The sequence below is a fragment of the Scyliorhinus torazame genome, chromosome 1 (genome assembly GCF_047496885.1).
Source record: "Scyliorhinus torazame isolate Kashiwa2021f chromosome 1, sScyTor2.1, whole genome shotgun sequence".
In the NCBI taxonomy this organism is placed as follows: domain Eukaryota; kingdom Metazoa; phylum Chordata; class Chondrichthyes; order Carcharhiniformes; family Scyliorhinidae; genus Scyliorhinus; species Scyliorhinus torazame.
The window spans coordinates 425,410,458-425,437,925 of NC_092707.1; the positions used below are offsets into that span (position 1 = coordinate 425,410,458).

Sequence of the window (27,468 nt, forward strand, 5' to 3'; positions counted from 1 at the left end):
GGAGCCGCTGTCGGTCGGACGCTCTGTGGGTAACGTGGAGCCGCTGACGGTCGGACGCTCTGTGGGTAACGAGGAGCCGCTGATGGTCGGACGCTGACGGTCGGACGCTGATGGTCGGACGCTCTGTGGGTAACGAGGAGCCGCTGACGGTCGGACGCTGACGGTCGGACGCTGACGGTCGGACGCTCTGTGGGTAACGCGGAGCCGCTGATGGTCGGACGCTCAGTGGGTAACGCGGAGCCGCTGACGGTCGGACGCTCTGTGGGTAACGCGGAGCCGCTGATGGTCGGACGCTCAGTGGGTAACGCGGAGCCGCTGACGGTCGGACGCTCTGTGGGTAACGTGGAGCCGCTGATGGTCGGACGCTCTGTGGGTAACGTGGAGCCGCTGACGGTCGGACGCTCTGTGGGTAACGCGGAGCCGCTGATGGTCGGACGCTCTGTGGGTAACGAGGAGCCGCTGATGGTCGGACGCTCTGTGGGTAACGAGGAGCCGCTGACGGTCGGACGCTCTGTGGGTAACGAGGAGCCGCTGATGGTCGGACGCTCTGTGGGTAACGAGGAGCCGCTGACGGTCGGACGCTCTGTGGGTAACGTGGAGCCGCTGACGGTCGGACGCTCTGTGGGTAACGTGGAGCCGCTGACGGTCGGACGCTCTGTGGGTAACGCGGAGCCGCTGACGGTCGGACGCTCTGTGGGTAACGTGGAGCCGCTGACGGTCGGACGCTCTGTGGGTAACGAGGAGCCGCTGACGGTCGGACGCTCTGTGGGTAACGAGGAGCCGCTGATGGTCGGACGCTCTGTGGGTAACGAGGAGCCGCTGACGGTCGGACGCTCTGTGGGTAACGCGGAGCCGCTGTCGGTCGGACGCTCTGTGGGTAACGTGGAGCCGCTGACGGTCGGACGCTCTGTGGGTAACGAGGAGCCGCTGATGGTCGGACGCTGACGGTCGGACGCTGATGGTCGGACGCTCTGTGGGTAACGAGGAGCCGCTGACGGTCGGACGCTGACGGTCGGACGCTGACGGTCGGACGCTGATGGTCGGACGCTCTGTGGGTAACGAGGAGCCGCTGATGGTCGGACGCTGACGGTCGGACGCTGATGGTCGGACGCTCTGTGGGTAAACGCGGAGCCGCTGACGGTCGGACACTCTGTGGGTAAACGCGGAGCCGCTGACGGTCGGACGCTCTGTGGGTAACGAGGAGCCGCTGATGGTCGGACGCTGACGGTCGGACGCTGTCGGTCGGACGCTCTGTGGGTAAACGCGGAGCCGCTGACGGTCGGACACTCTGTGGGTAAACGCGGAGCCGCTGATGGTCGGACGCTGTGTGGGTAACGAGGAGCCGCTGACGGTCGGACGCTCTGTGGGTAACGCGGAGCCGCTGACGGTCGGACGCTCTGTGGGTAACGAGGAGCCGCTGACGGTCGGACGCTCTGTGGGTAACGAGGAGCCGCTGACGGTCGGACGCTCTGTGGGTAACGAGGAGCCGCTGTCGGTCGGACGCTCTGTGGGTAACGCGGAGCCGCTGATGGTCGGACGCTCTGTGGGTAACGAGGAGCCGCTGACGGTCGGACGCTCTGTGGGTAACGCGGAGCCGCTGACGGTCGGACGCTCTGTGGGTAACGAGGAGCCGCTGACGGTCGGACGCTCTGTGGGTAAACGTGGGACAGATTCGCTCCGTGTTTCCCGCGTTTGGCCGGGGCCGTGGGCGAGGGGTCAGCACCTTGACCGTTCGCTCCGCCTGTCCCCACAGAGGCTGTCAGACCTGCTGAGATTGTCCAGAATTTTCTGTCTTGTTTCAGATTCCAGAATCCGCAGGAATTTGCTTTTATATCGATCCGAATGGAGGCGCCGCCCCGCACAAACATGGCGCTCGCAGCGCCGCTCCGACCCAGTGCCCCGCACCAACATGGCGACCGCTGCCCCGGCTCAGTGCCCCGCACAAACATGGCGCTCGCAGCGCCGCTCCGACCCAGTGCCCCGCACAAACATGGCGCTCGCAGCGCCGCTCCGACCCAGTGCCCCGCACAAACATGGCGCTCGCAGCGCCGCTCCGACCCAGTGCCCCGCACCAACATGGCGACCGCTGCCCCGGCTCAGTGCCCCTCACAAACATGGCGCTCGCAGCGCCGCTCCGACCCAGTGCCCCGCACCAACATGGCGGCCGCCGCCCGCTCCGGCCGGCCTGGCCTGGCCACACCCGGTGTGAATGCTGACGTGTGCGCGGCCCGGACCCGGAAGCGGAAGCGGGCACCGGGAGGTCAGGGTGGAGATGGGCCGCCGCCGCGGCGCCGCCGAGCTTTACCGGGCCCCGTTCCCGCTTTACACCGTCAGCGCCCCGCGGGCAGACCTGGTGGTGGCGGCGGGAGGCGGGGGAGCGGCAAAAACCGGCATCAGCAATGGCGTGGTGAGTGAGGGGGGTGGGGGGTGAGGGGAGGGGGGAGGGGAGGGGGGGGAGGGGGGGCAGGGGGGGGGGGAGAGGGGGGTGAGGGGAGAGGGGAGGGGGGGCAGGGGGGGAGGGGGAGGGGGGTGAGGGGAGGGGAGGGGAGGGGGAGGGGGGTGAGGGGAGGGGGGGGAGAGGGGAGGGGGAGGGGGGTGAGGGGAGGGGGGGGAGAGGGGAGGGGGAGGGGGGGCAGGGGGAGAGGGGAGGGGGAGGGGGGGCAGGGGGGGGGGAGAGGGGAGGGGGGGCAGGGGGGGGAGGGGGAGGGGAGGGGAGGGGAGGGGGGAGAGGGGAGGGGGAGGGGGGGGAGAGGGGAGGGGGGGGAGAGGGGAGGGGGGGGAGAGGGGAGGGGGGAGAGGGGAGGGGGGGGGAGAGGGGGGGGGGAGAGGGGAGGGGGGGCAGGGGGGGGGGAGAGGGGAGGGGGGCAGGGGAGGGGGAGGAGGGGGAGGGGGAGGGGGGGCGGGGGAGGAGGGGGAGGGGGAGGGGGGGCAGGGGAGGGGGGGGGGAGAGGGGAGGGGGGGGAGAGGGGAGGGGGGAGAGGGGAGGGGGAGGGGGGTGAGGGGAGGGGGGGGAGAGGGGAGGGGAGGGGGGGCAGGGGAGGGGGGGGGAGAGGGGAGGGGGGGGAGAGGGGAGGGGGGGGAGAGGGGAGGGGGGAGAGGGGAGGGGGGGGGAGAGGGGAGGGGGGGGGGAGAGGGGAGGGGGGGCAGGGGGGGGGGGAGAGGGGAGGGGGGGCAGGGGAGGGGGAGGAGGGGGAGGGGGAGGGGGGGCGGAGGGGGAGGGGGAGGGGGGCGGGGGAGGGGGGGCAGGGGAGGGGGGGGGGGGGAGAGGGGAGGGGGGGAGAGGGGAGGGGGGGAGAGGGGAGGGGGGGCGGGGGAGGGGGGGCAGGGGAGGGGGGGCAGGGGAGGGGGGGGGGAGAGGGGAGGGGGGGGAGAGGGGAGGGGGGAGAGGGGAGGGGGGGGGGGAGAGGGGAGGGGGGGCAGGGGGGGGGGAGAGGGGAGGGGGGGCAGGGGGGGGGAGAGGGGAGGGGGGGCAGGGGGGGGGGAGAGGGGAGGGGGGGCAGGGGGGGGGAGAGGGGAGGGGGGGCAGGGGAGGGGGAGGGGGAGGGGGGGCAGGGGAGGGGAGGGGGGGGGAGAGGGGAGGGGGGGGAGAGGGGAGGGGGGGCAGGGGAGGGGGGGGGAGAGGGGAGGGGGGGGGAGGGGGGAGAGGGGGGGGGAGGGGGGAGAGGGGAGGGGGGGCAGGGGGGAGGGGAGGGGGGGCAGGGGAGGGGGGGGGGGGAGAGGGGAGGGGGGAGGGGGGAGGGGGGGGAGAGGGCAGGGGAGGGGGGGGGAGGGGGGGGAGAGGGCAGGGGAGGGGGGGGGAGAGGGGAGGGGGGAGGGGGGGGGAGGGGGGGGGAGAGGGGAGGGGGGGGGGGGGGAGGGGGGAGGGGGGGGGAGGGGAGGGGGGGGAGAGGGCAGGGGGGGGGGGGGGGAGGGGGGCAGGGGAGGGGGGGGGAGAGGGGAGGGGGAGGAGAGGGGAGGGGGGGGGAGAGGGGAGGGGGGGGAGGGGGGGGAGAGGGGAGGGGGGGGAGGGGGGAGGGGGGAGAGGAGGGGGGGGGAGGGAGGAGAGGGGAGGGGGGGGGGAGGGAGGGGGGGGAGGGGGGAGAGGGGAGGGGGGAGGGGGGAGAGGGGAGGGGAGGGGGGAGGGGGGGGGAGGGGAGGGGAGGGGGGAGAGGGGAGGGGAGGGGGGGGGGGGGGGAGGGGGGAGAGGAGAGGGGAGGGGAGAGGGGGGGGGGGGGGGGAGGGGAGAGGGGGGGGGGAGAGGGGGGGGAGGGGGGAGAGGGGAGGGGGGGGCAGGGGAGAGGGGGGGGAGGGGAGGGGGGGGGAGGGGAGGGGGGGGGGAGAGGGGGGGGGGGAGGGGAGAGGGGGGGGAGAGGGGGGGGGAGGGGAGAGGGGGGGGGGGGAGGGGAGAGGGGGGGGAGAGGGGAGGGGGGGGCAGGGGAGGGGGGGGGGAGGGGAGAGGGGGGGGAGAGGGGAGGGGGGGCGGGGAGGGGGGGGGGAGGGGAGAGGGGGGGGAGAGGGGAGGGGGGGCGGGGAGGGGGGGGGGGGAGGGGAGGGGGGGCAGGGGGAGGGGAGGGGGGGCAGGGAGAGGGGGGGGGGAGGGGAGAGGGGGGGGGAGAGGGGAGGGGGGGCGGGGGGGGGAGGGGAGAGGGGGGGGGAGAGGGGAGGGGGGGCAGGGGGAGGGGGGGGGAGAGAGGGGAGGGGGGGGGGAGGGGGGAGGGGGGGGGGAGAGGGGGGGGCGGGGGGAGGGGAGAGGGGGGGGGAGAGGGGGGGGAGGGGGGAGAGGGGAGGGGGGGGCAGGGGAGAGGGGGGGGGGAGGGGAGAGGGGGGGGGAGAGGGGAGGGGGGGGCAGGGGGAGGGGGGGGGGAGAGAGGGGAGGGGGGGGGCGGGGAGGGGGGGGGAGGGGGGGGGGAGAGGGGAGGGGGGGGGGAGAGGGGGGGGCAGGGGGGGAGAGGGGGGGGCAGGGGGGGGGGGAGGGGGGGGGGGAGAGGGGGGGGCGGGGGGAGAGGGGGGGGAGAGGGGGGGGCAGGGGGGGGGGGAGAGGGAGGGGAGAGGGAGGGGGGGGGGGAGGGGGGGGCAGGGGGGGGGGGAGAGAGAGGGGGGGGCAGGGGAGGGGGGGAGAGAGAGGGGGGGGCAGGGGAGGGGGGGGGGGCAGGGGGGGGGAGAGGGAGGGGGGGGGGGAGGGGGGGGGGGAGGGGGGGGCAGGGGGGGGGGGAGAGAGAGGGGGGGGCAGGGGAGGGGGGGGAGAGAGAGGGGGGGGCAGGGGAGGGGGGGGGAGAGGAGGGGGGGGCAGGGGAGGGGGGGGAGAGGGGGGGGCAGGGGAGGGGGAGAGGGGGGGGCAGGGGAGAGGGGCTGGGGGAGAGGGGGGGGCAGGGGAGGGGGGGGGGCAGGGGAGAGGGGCTGGGGGAGAGGGGGGGGCAGGGGAGAGGGGCTGGGGGAGAGGGGGGGGCAGGGGAGGGGGGGGCAGGGGAGAGGGGCTGGGGGGGAGGGGCTGGGGGGGAGGGGGTGGGGGAGGGGGGGGCAGTGGGGGAGAGAGACAGAGATGGTGATACAGTCAGCAAGATAGAGACACACAGAGTACGGAGTGTGGCAGATAGTGAGGGATATCATAGAACATTACAGCGCAGTACAGGCCCTTCGGCCCTCGATGTTGTGCCGACCTGTGAAACCACTCTAAAGCCCATCTACACTATTCCCTTATCGTCCATATGTCTATCCAATGACCATTTGAATGTCCTTAGTGTTGGCGAGTCCACTACTGTTGCAGGCAGGACATTCCACGCCCTTACTACTCTCTGAGTAAAGAACCTACCTCTGACATCTGTCTTATATCTATCTCCCTTCAATTTAAAGCTATGTCCCCTCGTGCCGGACATCACCATCCGAGGAAAAAGGATCTCACTGCCCACCCTATCCAATCCTCTGATCATCTTGTATGCCTCAATTAAGTCACCTCTTAACCTTCTTCTCTCCAACGAAAACAGCCTCAAGTCCCTCAGCCTTTCCTCATAAGATCTTCCCTCCATACCAGGCAACATCCTGGTAAATCTCCTCTGCACCCTTTCCAATGCTTCCACATCCTTCCTATAATGCGGTGACCAGAACTGTAAGCAATACTCCAAATGCGGCCGCACCAGAGTTTTGGCCAGCTGCAACATGACCTCATGGCTCCGAAACTCAATCCCTCCACCAATAAAAGCTAACACACCGTACGTCTTCTTAACAACCCTCTCAACCTGAGTGGCAACTTTCAGGGATGTATGTACATGGACACCGAGATCTCTCTGCTCATCCACACTACCAAGAATCTTACCATGAGCCCAGTACTCTGTCTTCCTGTTATTCCTTCCAAAATGAATCACCTCACACTTTTCTGCATTAAACTCCATTTGCCACCTCTCAGCCCAGCGCTGCAGCTTATCTATGTCCCTCTGTAACTTGTAACATCCTTCCGCACGGTCCACAAGTCCACCGACTTTAGTGTCATCTGCAAATTTACTCACCCATCCTTCTACGCCCTCCTCCAGGTCATTTATAAAAATGACAAACAGCAATGGCCCCAAAACAGATCCTTGTGGTACAACACTGGTAACTGAACTCCAGTCTAAACTTTTCCCATCAACCACCACCCTTTGTCTTCTTCCAGCTAGCCAATTCCTGATCCAAACTGCTAAATCACCCTGAATCCCATGCCTCCTTATTTCCTGCAGTAGCCTACCATGGGGAACCTTATCAAACGCTTTACTGAAATCCATATACACCACATCAACTGCTTTACCCTCATCCACCTGTTTGGTCACCTTCTCAAAGAACTCAATAAGGTTTGTGAGGCACGACCTACCCTTCACCAAACCGTGTTGACTATCTCTAATCAAATTATTCCTTTCCAGATGATTATACACCCTATCTCTTATCAACCGTTCCAAGATTTTGCCCACAACAGAAATAAGGCTCACTGGTCTATAGTTACATGTAGCTAATGAACACATCGAGTAGGACACGGCCAATGAGCAGTCAGGACACTCAGTGGTGGTATCTCACTATAAAAGGGATGAGGCACTCACACCCCGCCTCTTTCCACAGACCAACATCTATAGAGTGAGACAGGGTGTATCCTCAGCATCACGCCCCAGCACGTGGCTCAGAGCAAGGCTGGTTCAGTTAGACTGAGTTACTACTTTTAGATTAGCAGAGAGTCGAACTGATTGAAAACTGTGCTCATAATTCAAGCAAACACATTGAACTCACTTCAAAGTCTGGAGCATCTTTTACTCAAAACTGCATCAAGTGGCAGCTTGTGTGATTCCAAATTACACAACATGATACCAGGAGTCTGTTCAAACTAGTTCGTTCAACTCTGCAAGATCCGTGATGACCAGCGAATGTACACCGGCACAATGGAAAAGATTCCAACTCCTCACCAGCTCAGGACCTCCGGCAATCTCAGTGCCAACTGGTGGACATTCAAGCAGAAATTTCAGCTTTACGTCGAAGCATCAGACCTCAATGGTGCGTCTGATGCACGGAAGATCGCTCTTCTCCTCACAGCGGGTGATCACGCCTTGGAAATATTCAACTCCTTTCACTTCGCCGAAGACCAGGACAAGACAAAGTTTCAGACCATCCTGGACAAATTTGACAGCCACTGTGAGGTGGACACCAACAAAATCTTCGAGCGCTGCATATTCAAGCAGCGATTGCAAGGTGAAGACGAATCCTTCAACTCATATTTAACTAACTTTAGACTGCTAGTGCAATCCTGCAACTTCGGTGATATCACTGACTCCATGATCAGAGACCAAATCGTTTTTGGAGTTCACTCTGATCGTCCGAGAGCAGATACTGAAGATCAAGCATATGACCCTGCCAGTCGCGATTGAAACATGCACAGTGCATGAGCACGCTAAAAATCGCTATTCCCAGTACAAAACGGCAGAAAATGATAAACTAGCCTCCCACGAGGCGGAGAGTGTGCAGGCCTTCTCCCGGATGCAGGGCCTCAATATTGACGAACGCGGCCATTTTGCGTGCTCTTCCTGGGGCCCGATGCATGCGCGATGCGAACTGGATAACGGAGCGGCTGAAACCTGCACTGTGCAGGTGCAGATGTCTGAGAACTGCACTGCGCGTGTGCAACGATGCATGGAGCGTCAGGATGCTGATGTCATGACATGTTCGAACTGTGGCACCGCCCATTTAAAGAAACACTGCCCTGCAAGAGGCAGACACTGTTTAAACTGCGGGAAGCCAGGCCACTATGCAGCCCTGTGCAGATCTGCACCACCAGCCAGGAACCAGCGCTCCCAATTCCGACGACAGCGCATCCGGAGTGTGCAACAACGCTTACATGATTCTGATCCCGTCAGCGCAGCAGATCCAGATGCTGAATGCCTGGACAACGCCTACTGTGTGGGCATTATTTGATCCAGCAGAGGGCAGTAGAGCAGAGCTGCTGATTGGCTGTTGCGGGGGAAATTTGCATACCTCCGTTGTGGTCACCCTAACTTGAAGGTGGTTTGTGGAGGGGCTGTTGTCAAGTGACACTTAAACCTGAAACACTTCTTCAGTGTTTCCCTCCCTACCGCCTCTAACCCAAAAAAACCAACCGCTGTAAAGATAAAGAGGAAGGCTCGAGGGCAGATAGAAGTAGAAAGAAGTTGAACCATGACGTCACAGCCTGCAGGTAAGGGATTGACTGGTAAGTAGTTTTTCTTTTATTTTCCCTCGGGTGTTATCGTGCGGGGCGCAGAGGTTGCTGAGTGAGTGCTTGCTGAGAAGGGGAGTGAATAACGGTAAGCTCTTTCTTTTCCTTTTTTTATTTAGAGGGGATGACAGGGAAGGCAGTGCAATGTTCCTCCTGCAGAATGTTTGAGGTGAGGGACGCCGTTAGTGTCCCTGCTGATTTCATCTGTGGGAAGTGCACCCATCTCCAGCTCCTCAGAAACCGCGTTTGGGAACTGGAGCTGGAGCTGGATGAACTTCGGATTATTTGGGAGGCAGAGGTGGTCATAGATAGAAGCTTCAGGGATGTAGTTACTCCGAAGAATAAAGGTAGATGGGTGACGGTGAGGGGCTGGGAGGAAGCAGTCAGTACAGGGATTCCCTGTGGTCGTTCCCCTTAGTAACAAGTATACCGCTTTGGATACTGTTGGGGGGGGGGGGGGGGGGGGGGGACTTGCAAAGGTTAAGCCATGAGGTACAGGTCTCTGGCACAGAGTCTGTCCCTGTTGCTCAGAAAGGAAGGGGGGAGAGGAGTAGAGCATTAGTCATTGGAGACTCCATGGTTAGGGGGATAGATAGGAGATTCTGTGGGAACGAGAGAGACTCGCGGTTGGTGTGTTGCCTCCCAGGTGCCAGGGTCCGCGATGTCTCGGATCGTGTATTTCGGATCCTTAAGGGGGAGGGGGAGCAGCCCCAAGTCGTGGTCCACATAGGTACCAACGACATAGGTAGGAAAAGGGATAGGGATGTAAGGCAGGAATTCCGGGAGCTAGGGTGGAAACTTAGATTTGGACAAAGAGTTATTATCTCTGGGTTGTTACCCGTGCCACGTGCAAGCGAGGCGAGGAATAGGGAGAGAGAGGAGTTGAACACGTGGCTACAGGGATGGTGCAGGAGGGAGGGTTTCAGATTTCTGGATAATTGGGGCTCATTCTGCGGTCAGTGAGACCTCTACAAACGGGATGGTCGACACCTGGACCAGAGGGGTACCAATATCCTGGGGGGGAAATTTGCTAATGCTCTTCGGGAGGGTTTAAACTACTTCAGCAGGGGCTTGGGAACTTGAATTGTAGCTCCAGTATACAGGAGGTTGAGAGTAGTGAGGTCATGAGTAAGGTTTCAAAGTTGCAGGAGTGTACCGGCAGGCAGGAAGGTGGTTTAAAGTGTGTCTGCTTCAATGCCAGGAGCATCCGGAATAAGGTGGGTGAACTTGCGGCATGGATTGGTACCTGGGACTTCGATGTTGGGGCCATTTCGGAGACATGAATAGAGCAGGGACAGGAATGGTTGTTGCAGGTGCCGGGGTTTAGATATTTCAGTAAGTTCAGGGAAGATGGTAAAAGAGGGGGAGGGGCAACATTGTTAGTCAAGGACAGTATTACGGTGGCAGAAAGGACGTTTGATGAGGACTCGTCTACTGAGGTAGTATGGGCTGAGGTCAGAAACAGGAAAGGAGAGGTCACCCTGTTAGGGGTTTTCTATAGGCCTTCGAAAAGTTCCAGAGGTGTAGAGGAAAGGATTGCAAAGATGATTCTGCATAGGAGCGAAAGCAACAGGGTAGTTGTTATGGGGGACCTAAACTTTCCAAATATTGACTGGAAACGCTATAGTTCGAGTACTTTAGATGGGTCCGTTTTTGTCCAATGTGTGCAGGAGGGTTTCCTGACACAGTATGTGGATAGGCCAACGAGAGGCAAGGCCATATTGGATTTGGTACTGGGGAATGAACCAGGACAGGTGTTAGATTTGGAGGTAGGTGAGCACTTTGGTGATCGTGACCACAATTCGATTACGTTTACTTTAGTGATGGAAAGGGATAGGTATATACCGCAGGGCAAGAGTTATATCTGGGGGAAAGGCAATTATGATGCGATGAGGCAAGACTTCGGATGGAGAGGAAAACTGCAGGGAATGGGCACAATGGAAATGTGGAGCTTGTTCAAGGAACAGCTACTGCGTGTCCTTGATAAGTATGTACCTGTCAGGCAGGGAGGAAGTGGTCGAGCAAGGGAACCGTGGTTTACTAAAGCGGTCGAAACACTTGTTAAGAGGAAGAAGGAGGCTTACGTAAAGATGAGACATGAAGGTTCAGTTAGGGCGCTCGAGAGTTACAAGTTAGATAGGCAGGACCTAAAGAGAGAGCTAAGAAGAGCCAGGAGGGGACATGAGAAGTCTTTGGCAGGTAGGATCAAGGATAACCCTAAAGCTTTCTATAGATATGTCAGGAATAAAAGAATGACTTGGGTAAGAGTAGGGCCAGTCAAGGACAGTAGTGGGAAGTTGTGCATGGAGTCCGAGGAGATAGGAGAGGTGCTAAATGAATATTTTTCGCCAGTATTCACACAGGAAAAAGACAATGTTGTCGAAGAGAATACTGAGATTCAGGCTACTAAACTAGAAGGGCTTGAGGTTCATAAGGAGGAGGTGTTAGCAATTCTGGAAAGTGTGAAAATAGATCAGTCCCCTGGGCCAGGTGGGATTTATCCGAGGATTCTCTGGGAAGCTAGGGAGGAGATTGCTGAGCCTTTGGCTTTGATCTTTAAGTCATCTTTGTCTCCAGGAATAGTGCCAGAAGACTGAAGGATAGCCAATGTTGTCCCCTTGTTCAAGAAAGGGAGTAGAGACAACCCCAGTAACTATAGACCAGTGAGCCTTACTTCTGTTGTGGGCAAAATCTTGGAAAGGTTTATAAGAGATAGGATGTATAATCATCTGGAAAGGAATAATTTGATTAGAGATAGTCAACACGGTTTTGTGAAGGGTAGGTTGTGCCTCACAAACCTTATTGAGTTCTTTGAGAAGGTGATCAAACAGGTGGATGAGGGTAAAGCAGTTGATGTGGTGTATATGGATTTCAGTAAAGCGTTTGATAAGGTTCCCCACGGCAGGCTACTGCAGAAAATACAGAGGCATGGGATTCAGGGAGATTTAGCAGTTTGGATCAGAAATTGGCTAGCTGGAAGAAGACAAAGGGTGGTGGTTGATGGGAAATGTTCAGACTGGAGTCCAGTTACTAGTGGTGTACCACAAGGATCTGTTTTGGGGCCACTGCTGTTTGTAATTTTTATAAATGACCTGGAGGAGGGCGTAGAAGGATGGGTGAGTAAATTTGCAGATGACACTAAAGTCGGTGGACTTGTGGACCGTGCGGAAGGATGTTACAAGTTACAGAGGGACATAGATAAGCTGCAGCGCTGGGCTGAGAGGTGGCAAATGGAGTTTAATGCAGAAAAGTGTGAGGTGATTCAGTTTGGAAGGAATAACAGGAAGACAGAGTACTGGGCTAATGGTAAGATTCTTGGCAGTGTGGATGAGCAGAGAGATCTCAGTGTCCAAGTACATAGATCCCTGAAAGTTTCCACTCAGGTTGAGAGGGTTGTTAAGAAGGCGTACGGTGCGTTAGCTTTTATTGGTAGAGGGATTGAGTTTCGGAGCCATGAGGTCATGTTGCAGCTGTACAAAACACTGGTGCGGCCGCATTTGGAGTATTGCGTGCAATTCTGGTCGCCGCATTATAGGAAGGATGTGGAAGCATTGGAAAGGGTGCAGAGGAGATTTACCAGAATGTTGCCTGGTATGGAGGGAAGATCTTATGAGGAAAGGCTGAGGGACTTGAGGCTGTTTTCCTTAGAGAGAAGAAGGTTAAGAGGTGACTTAATTGAGGCATACAAGATGATCAGAGGATTGGATAGGGTGGACAGTGAGATCCTTTTTTCTCGGATGGTGATGTCTAGCACGAGGGGACATAGCTTTAAATTGAGGGGAGATAGATATAGGACAGATGTCAGAGGTAGGTTCTTTACTCAAAGAGTAGTAAGGGCGTGGAATGCCCTGCCTGCAACAGTAGTGGACTCGCCAACACTAAGGGCATTCAAATGGTCATTGGATAGACATATGGACGATAAGGGAATAGTGTAGATGGGCTTCAGAGTGGTTTCACAGGTCGGCGCAACATCGAGGGCCGAAGGGCCTGTACTGCAATGTAATGTTCTATGTTCTATTATTACAACATGTGAATATGTCACATCAAACCCATCGCAAGCCCACAGATGCTGTTTAAACTGCGGGAAGCCCGGCCACTAAGCAGCCCTCTGCAGATCTGCACCACCAGTCAGGAGCCAGCGTTCCCAATTCTGACAACGGCGCATCCGGAGTGTGCAACACCGCCGACAGGATTCTGATCCCGGCAGTGCAACGGATCCAGATGCTGAATGCCTGGACAACGCCTACCGTGTGGGCATTATTACACGGTGTGAATATGCCACACCAGACACATCGCCAGTCCAGTCGATCCCAGCTGTGGATCCCGAGGACGAATGGCGGAGTATGAAGGTCAACCACTGCCCCATCCAGTTCAAGCTGGACACAGGTGCCTCTGCCAACCTCCTCTCACAGGCAGACTTCAGACGCATTAAGGAGCCCCCCACGGTCCTTCCAGCTGCCTGCAAGCTCCTGGATTACAACGGGAATGCCGTCACAGCACTGGGATCCTGCCACCTGCACGTATCCAACCGACACACACAAGCACGGTTACGTCGGCCAGGGCCTCCCTACCTGGTGCGCACGCCTGCAAGCAACTGGACCGCATTCCAAGGGTTTACACCACGATGTTAAGTAATGAGTTAAGAGTTAAGTAACGCATTAAGAGACATTGCAATTAGTTGTCTCATTTATGTTAAGTATCCAATGATTGACACTGATATGTAAAGGGGCTTCAGGTGGCCTCGGTCAGGTGATGTATAGTGAGAGTTTTGTGCAAAGTCTGTTGGAATGAAATTAATGTGTTGGTGAAAAAGGAGCAGAACTTTAGACTCTTCATATCACAGCAACTAAAATGTTTAACACACGACATCCGCCCATGTGGATCTTCAGGCCGGCATCGACGACATCCTCGCCCAGTATCCAGATGTGTTCGACGGGATGGGCACGCTGCCGTATCGATACAAGATTCTGCTACGGCCTGATGCTAAGCCAGTGGTCCATGCACCACGACGAGTCCCTGCTCCACTGAGAGTGCGCCTGAAGGCACAGCTCAAAAAGGCATCATATCCAAGGTCACCGAACCGACTGACTGGGTCAGCTCGATGGTGTGTGTAAAGAAGCCTTCGGGGGACCTGCGCATCTGCATTGATCCCAAGGATCTCAATAAGAATATCATGCGGGAACACTACCCCATCCCGAAGGGGGAGGAACCCACGAGTGAGATGGCATGCGCGCTTCCTCACCAAATTGGATGCATCACAGGGATTTTGGCGAGTCCAGCAGAAGGCTCTGCACCTTCAACACATCTTTTGGCAGATACTGCTACAATCGCATGCCATTTGGCATCATCTCGGCATCGGAGATATTCCATTGCAGCATGGAGCAGATGATGGAAGGCATTGAAGGGGTTCGTGTGTACATGGACGACATCACATGGTCCACGACCCCCGAAGAACATGTGTCCCGTCTCCAGAAGGTATTCCGCCGTGTACATGCCAACGGCCTAAAGTTAAACAGGTCCAAGTGTTTTGGCACATCGCTTAAGGTCCTAGGCAACCAGATCTCACTGCATGGTGTGCGCCCGGACACAGACAAAATCAAGGCCATCGAGGCGATGAGGACAAAAAGGCGGTGCTGCGCTTCTTGGGTGTGGTCAATTTTCTGGGCAAGTTCATTCCAAACATGGCCACACACACCACGGCCCGACGCAACCTGGTGAAAAAGTCAACTGCCTTTGAGTGGAAGGCGGCACACCAGACAGAGTGGCTGGAGCTGAAAGCCAAGCTCACCACTGCACCAGTCCTGGCATTCTTCGACCCGGACCTGGAGACAAAGATATCCACAGATGCGAGTCAGGGTGGCATCGGTGCGGTGTTGCTTCAACGAGATGACACATCATCCTGGGCACCAGCAGCCTACCCATCAAGGGCGATGACGCCCACTGAAACCAGATATGCTCAGATTGAGAAGGAGTGCTTGGGTCTTCTCACCGGCATCCTCAAATTTCATGATTATGTCTACGGCCTCCCGACATTCACTGTCGAGACAGTTCATAGGCCTCTGGTCCACATCATCCACAAGGACCTGAACGATATAACGCCTCGGTTGCAGAGAATCCTGTTTCAACATAGGAGGTATGACTTCAACTTGGTGTACACACCTGGCAAGGAGCTCACCATCGCTGATGCATTGTCCTGCTCTGTCACCTTGCCCAGTGAGCCGCTGGAGATCATCCAGCACATCGAATCGCAGGTGCAGCTGTGTGCTAGCACTCTCCCAGCGACAGATGAGAAGGTAGTTCTCATCCGTGATGAGACAGCCAAGGACCCACTCTTGCAGCGAGTCATCCACAACCTCACCAATGGCTGGCAGAAAGGGCAGTGCCCACAATTTTACAATGTGAAGGACAACCTGACGGTGATTGATGGTATCCTCCTCAAGCTGGACAGGATTGTCATTCCGCTCAGTCTCCAGAGCTTGGTGCTGCGCCAGATTCATGAGGAACACCTGGGCGTCGAGAAGTGTAGACGCAGAGCCCGGCAAGCTGTCTACTGGCCCGGCATCGGCCAGGACATCTCGAACATGGTCCTGAACTGTGCTACCTGTCGTTGGTTCCAGCCAGCGCAGAGCAAGGAGACCTCCAACAGCATGACATAGTGACCTCTCCGTGGTCCAAGGTTGGCATCAACCTCTTTCATGCGAATGGTCGCGACTACGTATTGATCATCGACTATTTCTCGAATTACCCTGAGGTGCTGAAGCTCCCGGACTTCACCTCTCTGACCGTCATCAAAGCCTGTGTGGAGACGTTCTCAAGGCATCCCAATCACCGCCATGAGCGACAATGGCCCGTGCTTCAACAGTCGAGAATGGTCCATGTTTGCCAAGAGCTACAATTTCCAGCATGTCACCTCCAGTCCGCACTATCCGCAGTCCAATGGAAAAGTCGAGAAAGGGGTGCACATTGTGAAACAGCTCATCCGCAAGGCCGCAGACTCTGCTTCCGACATACACCTTGCACTGCTCGCGTACAGGGCGACTCCATTGTCCACTGGCATGTCGCCAGCTCAGCTGATGAACAGGAACCTGCGGACGACGCTTCCAGCCATACACCTGCCCAACCTGGATCACCTCCCGGTGCTGCAGAAGATGAGCAGCTCCGAGACCGGCAAAAGCAGGGTTATGATGCCCATGCCACCGATCTGGCCGTGCTAGCCCCGGCAGACACCGTCAGGAGGGGCTGTTTAGCACTGGGCTAAATCGCTGGCTTTGAAAGCAGACCAAGGCAGGCCAGCAGCTCAGTTCAATTCCCGTATCAGCCTCCCCGAACAGGCGCCGGAATGTGGCGACTAGGGGCTTTTCACAGTAACTTCATTTGAAGCCTACTTGTGACAATAAGCGATTTTCATTTCATTTCATTTTCAGGATCCAGATACCAGATGGAGGGTGGTCTGCCCCGGCTGTCGTTGTTCGACAGGCCGAGCCCCGCTCTTATGTTGTACGTATGGCTGATGGCTTCATCGTGCAAAGGAATCAACGGGCACTGCGCAAAGTTGCCTTCCCGCAACCACTTTCTCCTCCATTTCCATATGTTGAATTGCCACCTCCTGATACCTCTCACCACGAGGCCACCAGTCAGGCTTCCATCCCGCCTGTCAAGGCGCCGTCATCCCCTCCGCCACCTCTCCAGCAGTCAATTAGGATCAGACGCAAACCTCCGAGACTGGACTTGTGAACATTTGTTTTGTTTGCTCTGTTCTGTTGCCCTCCATCAGTCACGTTAGACAGACTCATTCAAATATGCCAACAAAACATTTTAAAAAAGGGAGATGTAATGGTTTGCAGACATGCAGCTAATGAACACATAGAATAGGACACGACCAATGAGCAGTCAGGACACTCAGGGGTGGTATCTCACTATAAAAGGGATGAGGCACTCACACCCCGCCTCTTTCCACAGACCAACATCTACAGAGTGAGACTGTATCCTCAGCATCACACCCCAGCACGTGGCTCAGAGCAAGGCTGGTTCAGTTAGACTGAGTTACTACTTTTAGATTAGCAGAGAGTCGAACTGATTGAAAACTGTGTTCATAATTCACGCAAACACATTGAACTCACTTCAAAGTCTGGAGCATCTTTTACTCAAAACTGCATCAAGTGGCAGCTTGTGTGATTCCAAATTACAGAACACAACAGAGGACACACCCTGAGGGGGAGAAAGATATATAGTGAGTGTGATAGAGAGTGAGGGAGATAGTCAACAGTGTTGAGTGAGAGACACTGACAGAGAGAGACACACACAGTGAGGGGAAGAGAGCGAGTGTCATAGAGAGTGAAGGAGATAGAGACACGGAGAGAGAGACAGTGTGAGAGAGAGTGTGACAGATAGAGAGGGAGGGAGAGAGTGTGATAAAGATATTGGAGGGAATCTTATGTATGTAATCTTGGGACATAGATTCCCTCCAAGATCCTTGAATTGACCAACCCTTTCTCTGACTACCCTCTTGCACTTTACATATGTATAAAACGCATTGGTGTTTTCCTTAGTCCTGTTTGCCAGTGATATTTCATGACCACTTATAGCCTTCCTACCTCCTCCCTTAAGTTCCTTCCTACTTGCTTTATATTCTTCAAGGGCTTCATCTGTCCTGAGCCTTTTCGACCTTACGAATGCTTCCTTTTTCATTTTGACAAGATTCATAATATCCCTTGTTATCCAGGGTTCAATATACTTGCCACCCTTACCTTCCATCCTCACAGATACATGCTGGTCCTGAATTTTTTTTTCTTAATAAATGTAGAGTACCCAATTCATTTTTTCCAATTAAGGGGCAATTTAGCGTGGTCAATCCACTGTCCCTGCAGATCTTTGGGTTGTGGGGGCGAAACCCTCGCAGACACGGGGAGAATGTGCAAACTCCACACGGACAGTGACCCAGAGCCGGGATCGAACCTGGGACCTCGGCGGCATGAGGCCGCAGTGCTAACCACTATGCCACTGTTCCGCCCTGGCGCTGTGAGGCCACAGTGCTAACCACTGAGCCACCCTGCCGTCCTGGCACTGTGAGGCAGCAGTGCTAACCACTGAGCCACCGTGCTGCCCTGGCACTGTGAGGCCACAGTGCTAACCACTGTGTCACCGTGCGGCCCTGCGCTGTGAGGCAGCAGTGCTAATCACTGTGTCACCGTGCGGCCCTGCGCTGTGAGGCAGCAGTGCTAATCACTGTGTCACCGTGCGGCCCTGCGCTGTGAGGCAGCAGTGCTAATCACTGTGCCACCGTGCGGCCCTGCGCTGTGAGGCAGCAGCGCTAATCACTGTGTCACCGTGCGGCCCTGCGCTGTGAGGCAGCAGTGCTAATCACTGTGTCACCGTGCGGCCCTGCGCTGTGAGGCAGCAGTGCTAACCACTGTGTCACCGTGCGGCCCTGCGCTGTGAGGCAGCAGTGCTAATCACTGTGTCACCGTGCGGCCCTGCGCTGTGAGGCAGCAGTGCTAATCACTGTGCCACCGTGCGGCCCTGCGCTGTGAGGCAGCAGCGCTAATCACTGTGTCACCGTGCGGCCCTGCGCTGTGAGGCAGCAGTGCTAACCACTGAGCCACCGTGCTGCCCTGCGCTGTGAGGCAGCAGTGCTAACCACTGTGTCACCGTGCGGCCCTGCGCTGTGAGGCAGCAGTGCTAACCACTGTGTCACCGTGCGGCCCTGACGTTGTGAAGCAGCAGTGCTAACCACTGCGCCACCGTGCGGCCTTGCGCTGTGAGGCAGCAGTGCTAATCACTGTGTCACCGTGCGGCCCTGCGCTGTGAGGCAGCAGTGCTAACCACTGCGCCACCGTGCGGCCTTGCGCTGTGAGGCAGCAGTGCTAACCACTGCGCCACCGTACTGCCCTGCACTGAGGCAGCAGTGCTAACCACTGCGCCACCGTGCGGCCTTGCGCTGTGAGGCAGCAGTGCTAACCACTGTCACTGTGCGGCCCTGCGCTGTGAGGCAGCAGTGCTAACCACTGTCACCGTGCGGCCCTGCGCTGTGAGGCAGCAGTGCTAACCACTGTCATCGTGCGGCCATGGCACTGTGAGGCAGCAGTGCTAATCACTGTCACCGTGCTGCCCTGCGCTGTGAGGCAGCAGTGCTAATCACTGTGTCACCGTGCGGCCCTGCGCTGTGAGGCAGCAGTGCTAATCACTGTGTCACCGTGCGGCCCTGCACTGTGAGGCAGCAGTGCTAATCACTGTGTCACCGTGCGGCCCTGCACTGTGAGGCAGCAGTGCTAATCACTGTCACCGTGCGGCCCTGCGCTGTGAGGCAGCAGTGCTAATCACTGTGTCACCGTGCGGCCCTGCGCTGTGAGGCAGCAGTGCTAACCACTGTGTCACCGTGCGGCCCTGCGCTGTGAGGCAGCAGTGCTAATCACTGTGTCACCGTGCGGCCCTGCGCTGTGAGGCAGCAGTGCTAACCACTGTCACCGTGCGGCCCTGCGCTGTGAGGCAGCAGTGCTAATCACTGTGTCACCGTGCGGCCCTGCGCTGTGAGGCAGCAGTGCTAATCACTGTGTCACCGTGCGGCCCTGCGCTGTGAGGCAGCAGTGCTAATCACTGTGTCACCGTGCGGCCCTGCGCTGTGAGGCAGCAGTGCTAATCACTGTGTCACCGTGCTGCCCTGCGCTGTGAGGCAGCAGTGCTAATCACTGTGTCACCGTGCGGCCCTGCGCTGTGAGGCAGCAGTGCTAATCACTGTGACCGTGCGACCCTGCACTGTGAGGCAGCAGTGCTAATCACTGTGTCACCGTGCGGCCCTGCGCTGTGAGGCAGCAGTGCTAATCACTGTGTCACCGTGCGGCCCTGCGCTGTGAGGCAGCAGTGCTAATCACAGTGTCACCGTGCGGCCCTGCGCTGTGAGGCAGCAGTGCTAATCACTGTGTCACCGTGCGGCCCTGCGCTGTGAGGCAGCAGTGCTCATCACTGTGTCACCGTGCGGCCCTGCGCTGTGAGGCAGCAGTGCTAACCACTGTGTCACCGTGCGGCCCTGCGCTGTGAGGCAGCAGTGCTAATCACTGTGACCGTGCGACCCTGCACTGTGAGGCAGCAGTGCTAACCACTGTGTCACCGTGCGGCCCTGCGCTGTGAGGCAGCAGTGCTAATCACTGTGTCACCGTGCGGCCCTGCGCTGTGAGGCAGCAGTGCTCATCACTGTGTCACCGTGCGGCCCTGTGCTGTGAGGCAGCAGTGCTAATCACTGTGTCACCGTGCGGCCCTGCGCTGTGAGGCAGCAGTTCTAAACAGTGTGTCACCGTGCGGCCCTGCGCTGTGAGGCAGCAGTGCTAATCACTGTGTCACCGTGCGGCCCTGCGCTGTGAGGCAGCAGTGCTAACCACTGTGTCACCATGTGGCCCTGCGCTGTGAGGCAGCAGTGCTAATCACCGTGCGGCCCTGCGCTGTGAGGCAGCAGTTCTAATCACTGTCACCGTGCGGCCCTGCGCTGTGAGGCAGCAGTGCTAACCACAGTGTCACCATGTGGCCCTGCGCTGTGAGGCAGCAGTGCTAATCACCGTGCGGCCCTAGCGCTGTGAGGCAGCAGTGCTAACCACTGTGTCACCGTGCGGCCCTGCGCTGTGAGGCAGCAGTGCTAATCCCTGTCACCGTGCGGCCCTGCGCTGTGAGGCAGCAGTGCTAATCACTGTGCCAACTTGCTGCCCTCGCACTGAGGCAGCAGTGCTAATCACTGTGTCACCGTGCGGCCCTGGCGCTGTGAGGCAGCAGTGCTAATCACTGTGACCGTGCGACCCTGCGCTGTGAGGCAGCACTGCTAATCACTGTGTCACCGTGCTGCCCTGCGCTGTGAGGCAGCAGTGCTAATCACTGTGTCACCGTGCGACCCTGCACTGTGAGGCAGCACTGCTAATCACTGTGTCACCGTGCTGCCCTGCGCTGTGAGGCAGCAGTGCTAATCACTGTGTCACCGTGCGGCCCTGCGCTGTGAGGCAGCAGTGCTAATCACTGTGTCACCGTGCGGCCCTGCGCTGTGAGGCAGCAGTGCTAATCACTGTGTCACCGTGCGGCCCTGCGCTGTGAGGCAGCAGTGCTAATCACTGTGTCACCGTGCGGCCCTGCGCTGTGAGGCAGCAGTGCTAAACACTGTGTCAAAGTGCGGCCCTGCGCTGTGAGGCAGCAGTGCTAATCACTGTGTCACCGTGCGGCCCTGCGCTGTGAGGCAGCAGTGCTAATCACTGTGTCACCGTGCGGCCCTGGCACTGAGGCAGCAGTGCTAATCACCGCGCGGCCCTAGCGCTGTGAGGAATCAGTGCTAACCACTGTCACCGTGTGGCCCTGCGCTGTGAGGCAGCAGTGCTAACCCACTGTGTCACCGTGCGACCCTGCGCTGTGAGGCAGCAGTGCTAATCACTCACCGTGCGGCCCTGGCACTGTGAGGCAGCAGTGCTAATCACTGTCACCGTGCGGCCCTGCGCTGTGAGGCAGCAGTGCTAATCACTGTGTCACCGTGCGGCCCTGGCACTGTGAGGCAGCAGTGCTAATCACTGTGTCACCGTGCGGCCCTGCTCTGTGAGGCAGCAGTGCTAATCACTGTGTCACCGTGCGGCCCTGCGCTGTGAGGCAGCAGTGCTAATCACTGTGTCACCGTGCGGCCCTGGCACTGTGAGGCAGCAGTGCTAATCACTGTGTCACCGTGCGGCCCTGCTCTGTGAGGCAGCAGTGCTAATCACTGTGTCACCGTGCGGCCCTGCGCTGTGAGGCAGCAGTGCTAATCACTGTGTCACCGTGCTGCCCTGCGCTGTGAGGCAGCAGTGCTAATCACTGTGTCACCGTGCGGCCCTGCGCTGTGAGGCAGCAGTGCTAATCACTGTGACCGTGCGACCCTGCACTGTGAGGCAGCAGTGCTAATCACTGTGTCACCGTGCGGCCCTGCGCTGTGAGGCAGCAGTGCTCATCACTGTGTCACCGTGCGGCCCTGCGCTGTGAGGCAGCAGTGCTAACCACTGTGTCACCGTGCGGCCCTGCGCTGTGAGGCAGCAGTGCTAATCACTGTGACCGTGCGACCCTGCACTGTGAGGCAGCAGTGCTAACCACTGTGTCACCGTGCGGCCCTGCGCTGTGAGGCAGCAGTGCTAATCACTGTGTCACCGTGCGGCCCTGCGCTGTGAGGCGGCAGTGCTAATCACTGTGTCACCGTGCGGCCCTGCGCTGTGAGGCAGCAGTGCTAATCACTGTGTCACTGTGCAGCCCTGCGCTGTGAGGCAGCAGTGCTAATCACTGTGTCACCGTGCGGCCCTGCGCTGTGAGGCAGCAGTGCTCATCACTGTGTCACCGTGCGGCCCTGTGCTGTGAGGCAGCAGTGCTAATCACTGTGTCACCGTGCGGCCCTGCACTGTGAGGCAGCAGTGCTAATCACTGTGTCACCGTGCGGCCAAGGCACTGTGAGGCAGCAGTGCTAATCACTGTGTCACCGTGCGGCCCTGCGCTGTGAGGCAGCAGTGCTAATCACTGTGTCACCGTGCGGCCCTGCGCTGTGAGGCAGCAGTTCGAATCACTGTCACCGTGCGGCCCTGCGCTGTGAGGCAGCAGTTCTAAACAGTGTGTCACCGTGCGGCCCTGCGCTGTGAGGCAGCAGTGCTAATCACTGTGTCACCGTGCGGCCCTGCGCTGTGAGGCAGCAGTGCTAACCACTGTGTCACCATGTGGCCCTGCGCTGTGAGGCAGCAGTGCTAATCACCGTGCGGCCCTAGCGCTGTGAGGCAGCAGTGCTAACCACTGTGTCACCGTGCGGCCCTGCGCTGTGAGGCAGCAGTTCTAATCACTGTCACCGTGCGGCCCTGCGCTGTGAGGCAGCAGTGCTAACCACAGTGTCACCATGTGGCCCTGCGCTGTGAGGCAGCAGTGCTAATCACCGTGCGGCCCTAGCGCTGTGAGGCAGCAGTGCTAACCACTGTGTCACCGTGCGGCCCTGCGCTGTGAGGCAGCAGTGCTAATCCCTGTCACCGTGCGGCCCTGCGCTGTGAGGCAGCAGTGCTAATCACTGTGCCAACTTGCTGCCCTCGCACTGAGGCAGCAGTGCTAATCACTGTGTCACCGTGCGGCCCTGGCGCTGTGAGGCAGCAGTGCTAATCACTGTGACCGTGCGACCCTGCACTGTGAGGCAGCACTGCTAATCACTGTGTCACCGTGCTGCCCTGCGCTGTGAGGCAGCAGTGCTAATCACTGTGTCACCGTGCGGCCCTGCGCTGTGAGGCAGCAGTGCTAATCACTGTGTCACCGTGCGGCCCTGCGCTGTGAGGCAGCAGTGCTAATCACTGTGTCACCGTGCGGCCCTGCGCTGTGAGGCAGCAGTGCTAATCACGGTGTCACCGTGCGGCCCTGCGCTGTGAGGCAGCAGTGCTAAACACTGTGTCAAAGTGCGGCCCTGCGCTGTGAGGCAGCAGTGCTAATCACTGTGTCACCGTGCGGCCCTGCGCTGTGAGGCAGCAGTGCTAATCACTGTGTCACCGTGCGGCCCTGGCACTGAGGCAGCAGTGCTAATCACCGCGCGGCCCTAGCGCTGTGAGGAATCAGTGCTAACCACTGTCACCGTGTGGCCCTGCGCTGTGAGGCAGCAGTGCTAACCCACTGTGTCACCGTGCGACCCTGCGCTGTGAGGCAGCAGTGCTAATCACTCACCGTGCGGCCCTGGCACTGTGAGGCAGCAGTGCTAATCACTGTCACCGTGCGGCCCTGCGCTGTGAGGCAGCAGTGCTAATCACTGTGTCACCGTGCGGCCCTGGCACTGTGAGGCAGCAGTGCTAATCACTGTGTCACCGTGCGGCCCTGCTCTGTGAGGCAGCAGTGCTAATCACTGTGTCACCGTGCGGCCCTGCGCTGTGAGGCAGCAGTGCTAATCACTGTGTCACCGTGCGGCCCTGGCACTGTGAGGCAGCAGTGCTAATCACTGTGTCACCGTGCGGCCCTGCTCTGTGAGGCAGCAGTGCTAATCACTGTGTCACCGTGCGGCCCTGGCACTGTGAGGCAGCAGTGCTAATCACTGTGTCACCGTGCGGCCCTGCGCTGTGAGGCAGCAGTGCTAATCACTGTGTCACCGTGCGGCCCTGCGCTGTGAGGCAGCAGTGCTAATCACTGTGTCACCGTGCGGCCCTGCGCTGTGAGGCAGCAGTGCTAATCACTGTGTCACTGTGCGGCCCTGCGCTGTGAGGCAACAGTGCTAATCACTGTGTCACCGTGCGGCCCTGCGCTGTGAGGCAGCAGTGCTAATCACTGTGTCACTGTGCGGCCCTGCGCTGTGAGGCAACAGTGCTAATCACTGTGTCACCGTGCGACCCTGCACTGTGAGGCAGCACTGCTAATCACTGTGTCACCGTGCGGCCCTGCGCTGTGAGGCAGCAGTGCTAATCACTGTGTCACCATGCTGCCCTGCGCTGTGAGGCAGCAGTGCTAATCACTGTGTCACCGTGCGGCCCTGCGCTGTGAGGCAGCAGTGCTAATCACTGTGTCACCGTGCGGCCCTGCACTGTGAGGCAGCAGTGCTAATCACTGTGTCACCGTGCGGCCCTGCGCTGTGAGGCAGCAGTGCTAATCACTGTGTCACCGTGCGGCCCTGCGCTGTGAGGCAGCAGAGCTAATCACTGTGTAACCGTGCGGCCCTGCGCTGTGAGGCAGCAGTGCTAATCACTGTGTCACCGTGCGGCCCTGCGCTGTGAGGCAGCAGTGCTAACCACTGTGTCACCGTGCGGCCCTGCGCTGTGAGGCAGCAGTGCTAATCACTGTGTCACCGTGCTGCCCTGCACTGTGAGGCAGCAGTGCTCATCACTGTGTCACCGTGCGGCCCTGGCGCTGTGAGGCAGCAGTGCTAATCACTGTGTCACCGTGCGGCCCTGCGCTGGGAGGCAGCAGTGCTAATCACTGTGTCACCGTGCGGCCCTGCGCTGTGAGGCAGCAGTGCTAATCACTGTGTCACCGTGCTGCCCTGCGCCGTGAGGCAGCAGTGCTAATCACTATGTCACCGTGCGGCCCTGCGCTGTGAGGCAGCAGTGCTAATCACTGTGTCACCGTGCAGCCCTGCGCTGTGAGGCAGCAGTGCTAATCACCGTGTCACCGTGCGGCCCTGCACTGTGAGGCAGCAGTGCTAATCACTGAGTCACCGTGCGGCCCTGCACTGTGAGGCAGCAGTGCTAACCACTGTGTCACCGTGCGGCCCTGCGCTGTGAGGCAGCAGTGCTAATCACTGTCACCGTGCGGCCCTGCGCTGTGAGGCAGCAGTGCTAATCACTGTGTCACCGTGCGGCCCTGCGCTGTGAGGCAGCACTGCTAATCACTGTGTCACCGTGCGGCCCTGCGCTGTGAGGCAGCAGTGCTAAACACTGTGTCAAAGTGCGGCCCTGCGCTGTGAGGCAGCAGTGCTAATCACTGTGTCACCGTGCGGCCCTGCGCTGTGAGGCAGCAGTGCTAATCACTGTGTCACCGTGCGGCCCTGGCACTGTGAGGCAGCAGTGCTAATCACTGTGTCACCGTGCGGCCCTAGCGCTGTGAGGAATCAGTGCTAACCACTGTGTCACCGTGTGGCCCTGCGCTGTGAGGCAGCAGTGCTAACCCACTGTGTCACCGTGCGGCCCTGCGCTGTGAGGCAGCAGTGCTAATCACTCTCACCGTGCGGCCCTGGCACTGTGAGGCAGCAGTGCTAATCACTGTCACCGTGCGGCCCTGCGCTGTGAGGCAGCAGTGCTAATCACTGTGTCACCGAGCGGCCCTGCGCTGTGAGGCAGCAGTGCTAACCACTGTGTCACCGTGCGGCCCTGGCGCTGTGAGGCAGCAGTGCTAATCACTGTCACCGTGCGGCCCTGCGCTGTGAGGCAGCAGTGCTAATCACTGTGTCACCGTGCGGCCCTGCGCTGTGAGGCAGCAGTGCTAATCACTGTGTCACCGTGCGGCCCTGCGCTGTGAGGCAGCAGTGCTAATCACTGTGTCACCGTGTCCCTGCGCTGTGAGGCAGCAGTGCTAATCACTGTGTCACCGTGCGGCCCTGCGCTGTGAGGCAGCAGTGCTAATCACTGTATCACCGTGCGGCCCTGAGCTGTGAGGCAGCAGTGCTAATCACTGTGTCACCGTGCTGCCCTGGCACTGTGAGGCAGCAGTGCTAATCACTGTGTCACCGTGCGGCCCTGCGCTGTGAGGCAGCAGTGCTAATCACTGTCACCGTGCGGCCCTGCGCTGTGAGGCAGCAGTGCTAATCACTGTGTCACCGTGCGGCCCTGCGCTGTGAGGCAGCAGTGCTAATCACTGTGTCACCGTGCGGCCCTGCGCTGAGGGGCAGCAGTGCTAATCACTGTGTCACCGTGCTGCCCTGCGCTGTGAGGCAGCAGTGCTAATCACTGTGTCACCGTGCGGCCCTGGCGCTGTGAGGCAGCAGTGCTAACCACTGAGTCACCGTGCGGCCCTGCGCTGTGAGGCAGCAGTGCTAATCACTGTGTCACCGTGCGGCCCTGCGCTGTGAGGCAGCAGTGCTAACCACTGAGTCACCGTGCGGCCCTGCGCTGTGAGGCAGCAGTGCTAATCACTGTGTCACCGTGCGGCCCTGGCACTGTGAGGCAGCAGTGCTAACCACTGTGTCACCGTGCGGCCCTGCGCTGTGAGGCAGCAGTGCTAATCACTGTGTCACCGTGCTGCCCTGCGCTGTGAGGCAGCAGTGCTAATCACTGTGTCACCGTGCGGCCCTGCGCTGTGAGGCAGCAGTGCTAATCACTGTGTCACCGTGCTGCCCTGCGCTGTGAGGCAGCAGTGCTAATCACTGTGTCACCGTGCGGCCCTGCGCTGTGAGGCAGCAGTGCTAATCACTGTGTCACCGTGCGGCCCTGCGCTGTGAGGCAGCAGTGCTAATCACTGTGTCACCGTGCGGCCCTGGCGCTGTGAGGCAGCAGTGCTAATCACTGTGTCACCGTGCGGCCCTGCGCTGTGAGGCAGCAGTGCTAATCACTGTGTCACCGTGCGGCCCTGCGCTGTGAGGCAGCAGTGCTAATCACTGTGTCACCGTGCGGCCCTGCGCTGTGAGGCAGCAGTGCTAATCACTGTGTCACCGTGCGGCCCTGCGCTGTGAGGCAGCAGTGCTAATCACTGTGTCACCGTGCGGCCCTGCGCTGTGAGGCAGCAGTGCTAATCACTGTGTCACCGTGCGGCCCTGCGCTGTGAGGCAGCAGTGCTAACCACTGTGTCACCGTGTCCCTGCGCTGTGAGGCAGCAGTGCTAATCACTGTGTCACCGTGCGGCCCTGGCGCTGTGAGGCAGCAGTGCTAATCACTGTGTCACCGTGTCCCTGCGCTGTGAGGCAGCAGTGCTAATCACAGTGTCACCGTGCGGCCCTAGCGCTGTGAGGAATCAGTGCTAACCACTGTCACCGTGTGGCCCTGCGCTGTGAGGCAGCAGTGCTAACCCACTGTGTCACCGTGCGGCCCTGCGCTGTGAGGCAGCAGTGCTAACCCACTGTGTCACCGTGCGACCCTGCGCTGTGAGGCAGCAGTGCTAATCACTGTCACCGTGCGGCCCTGCGCTGTGAGGCAGCAGTGCTAACCCACTGTGTCACCGTGCGACCCTGCGCTGTGAGGCAGCAGTGCTAACCACTGTCACCGTGTGGCCCTGCGCTGTGAGGCAGCAGTGCTAACCCACTGTGTCACCGTGCGGCCCTGCGCTGTGAGGCAGCAGTGCTAATCACTGTGTCACCGTGCGGCCCTGCGCTGTGAGGCAGCAGTGCTAATCACTGTCACCGTGCGACCCTGCGCTGTGAGGCAGCAGTGCTA

The 27,468-nt window shown here is 59.6% G+C and overlaps 1 protein-coding gene across 2 annotated transcripts in view; it reads left to right on the plus strand.

The window, feature by feature from the left end:
* The first annotated feature begins 2,226 nt into the window (after positions 1 to 2,226).
* preb (prolactin regulatory element binding) overlaps positions 2,227 to 27,468 on the plus strand; it is a 187,483-nt gene continuing 162,241 nt past the window's right edge. Inside the window, exon 1 of one of the 2 annotated variants that reach the window (XM_072515542.1) lies at positions 2,227 to 2,407. In XM_072515542.1, the coding sequence (XP_072371643.1) occupies positions 2,273 to 2,407 (135 nt within the window). In that variant the 5' untranslated portion in view covers positions 2,227 to 2,272. The remainder of the gene's footprint in view (positions 2,408 to 27,468) is intronic. The other variant, XM_072515536.1, reaches the window with a different exon arrangement.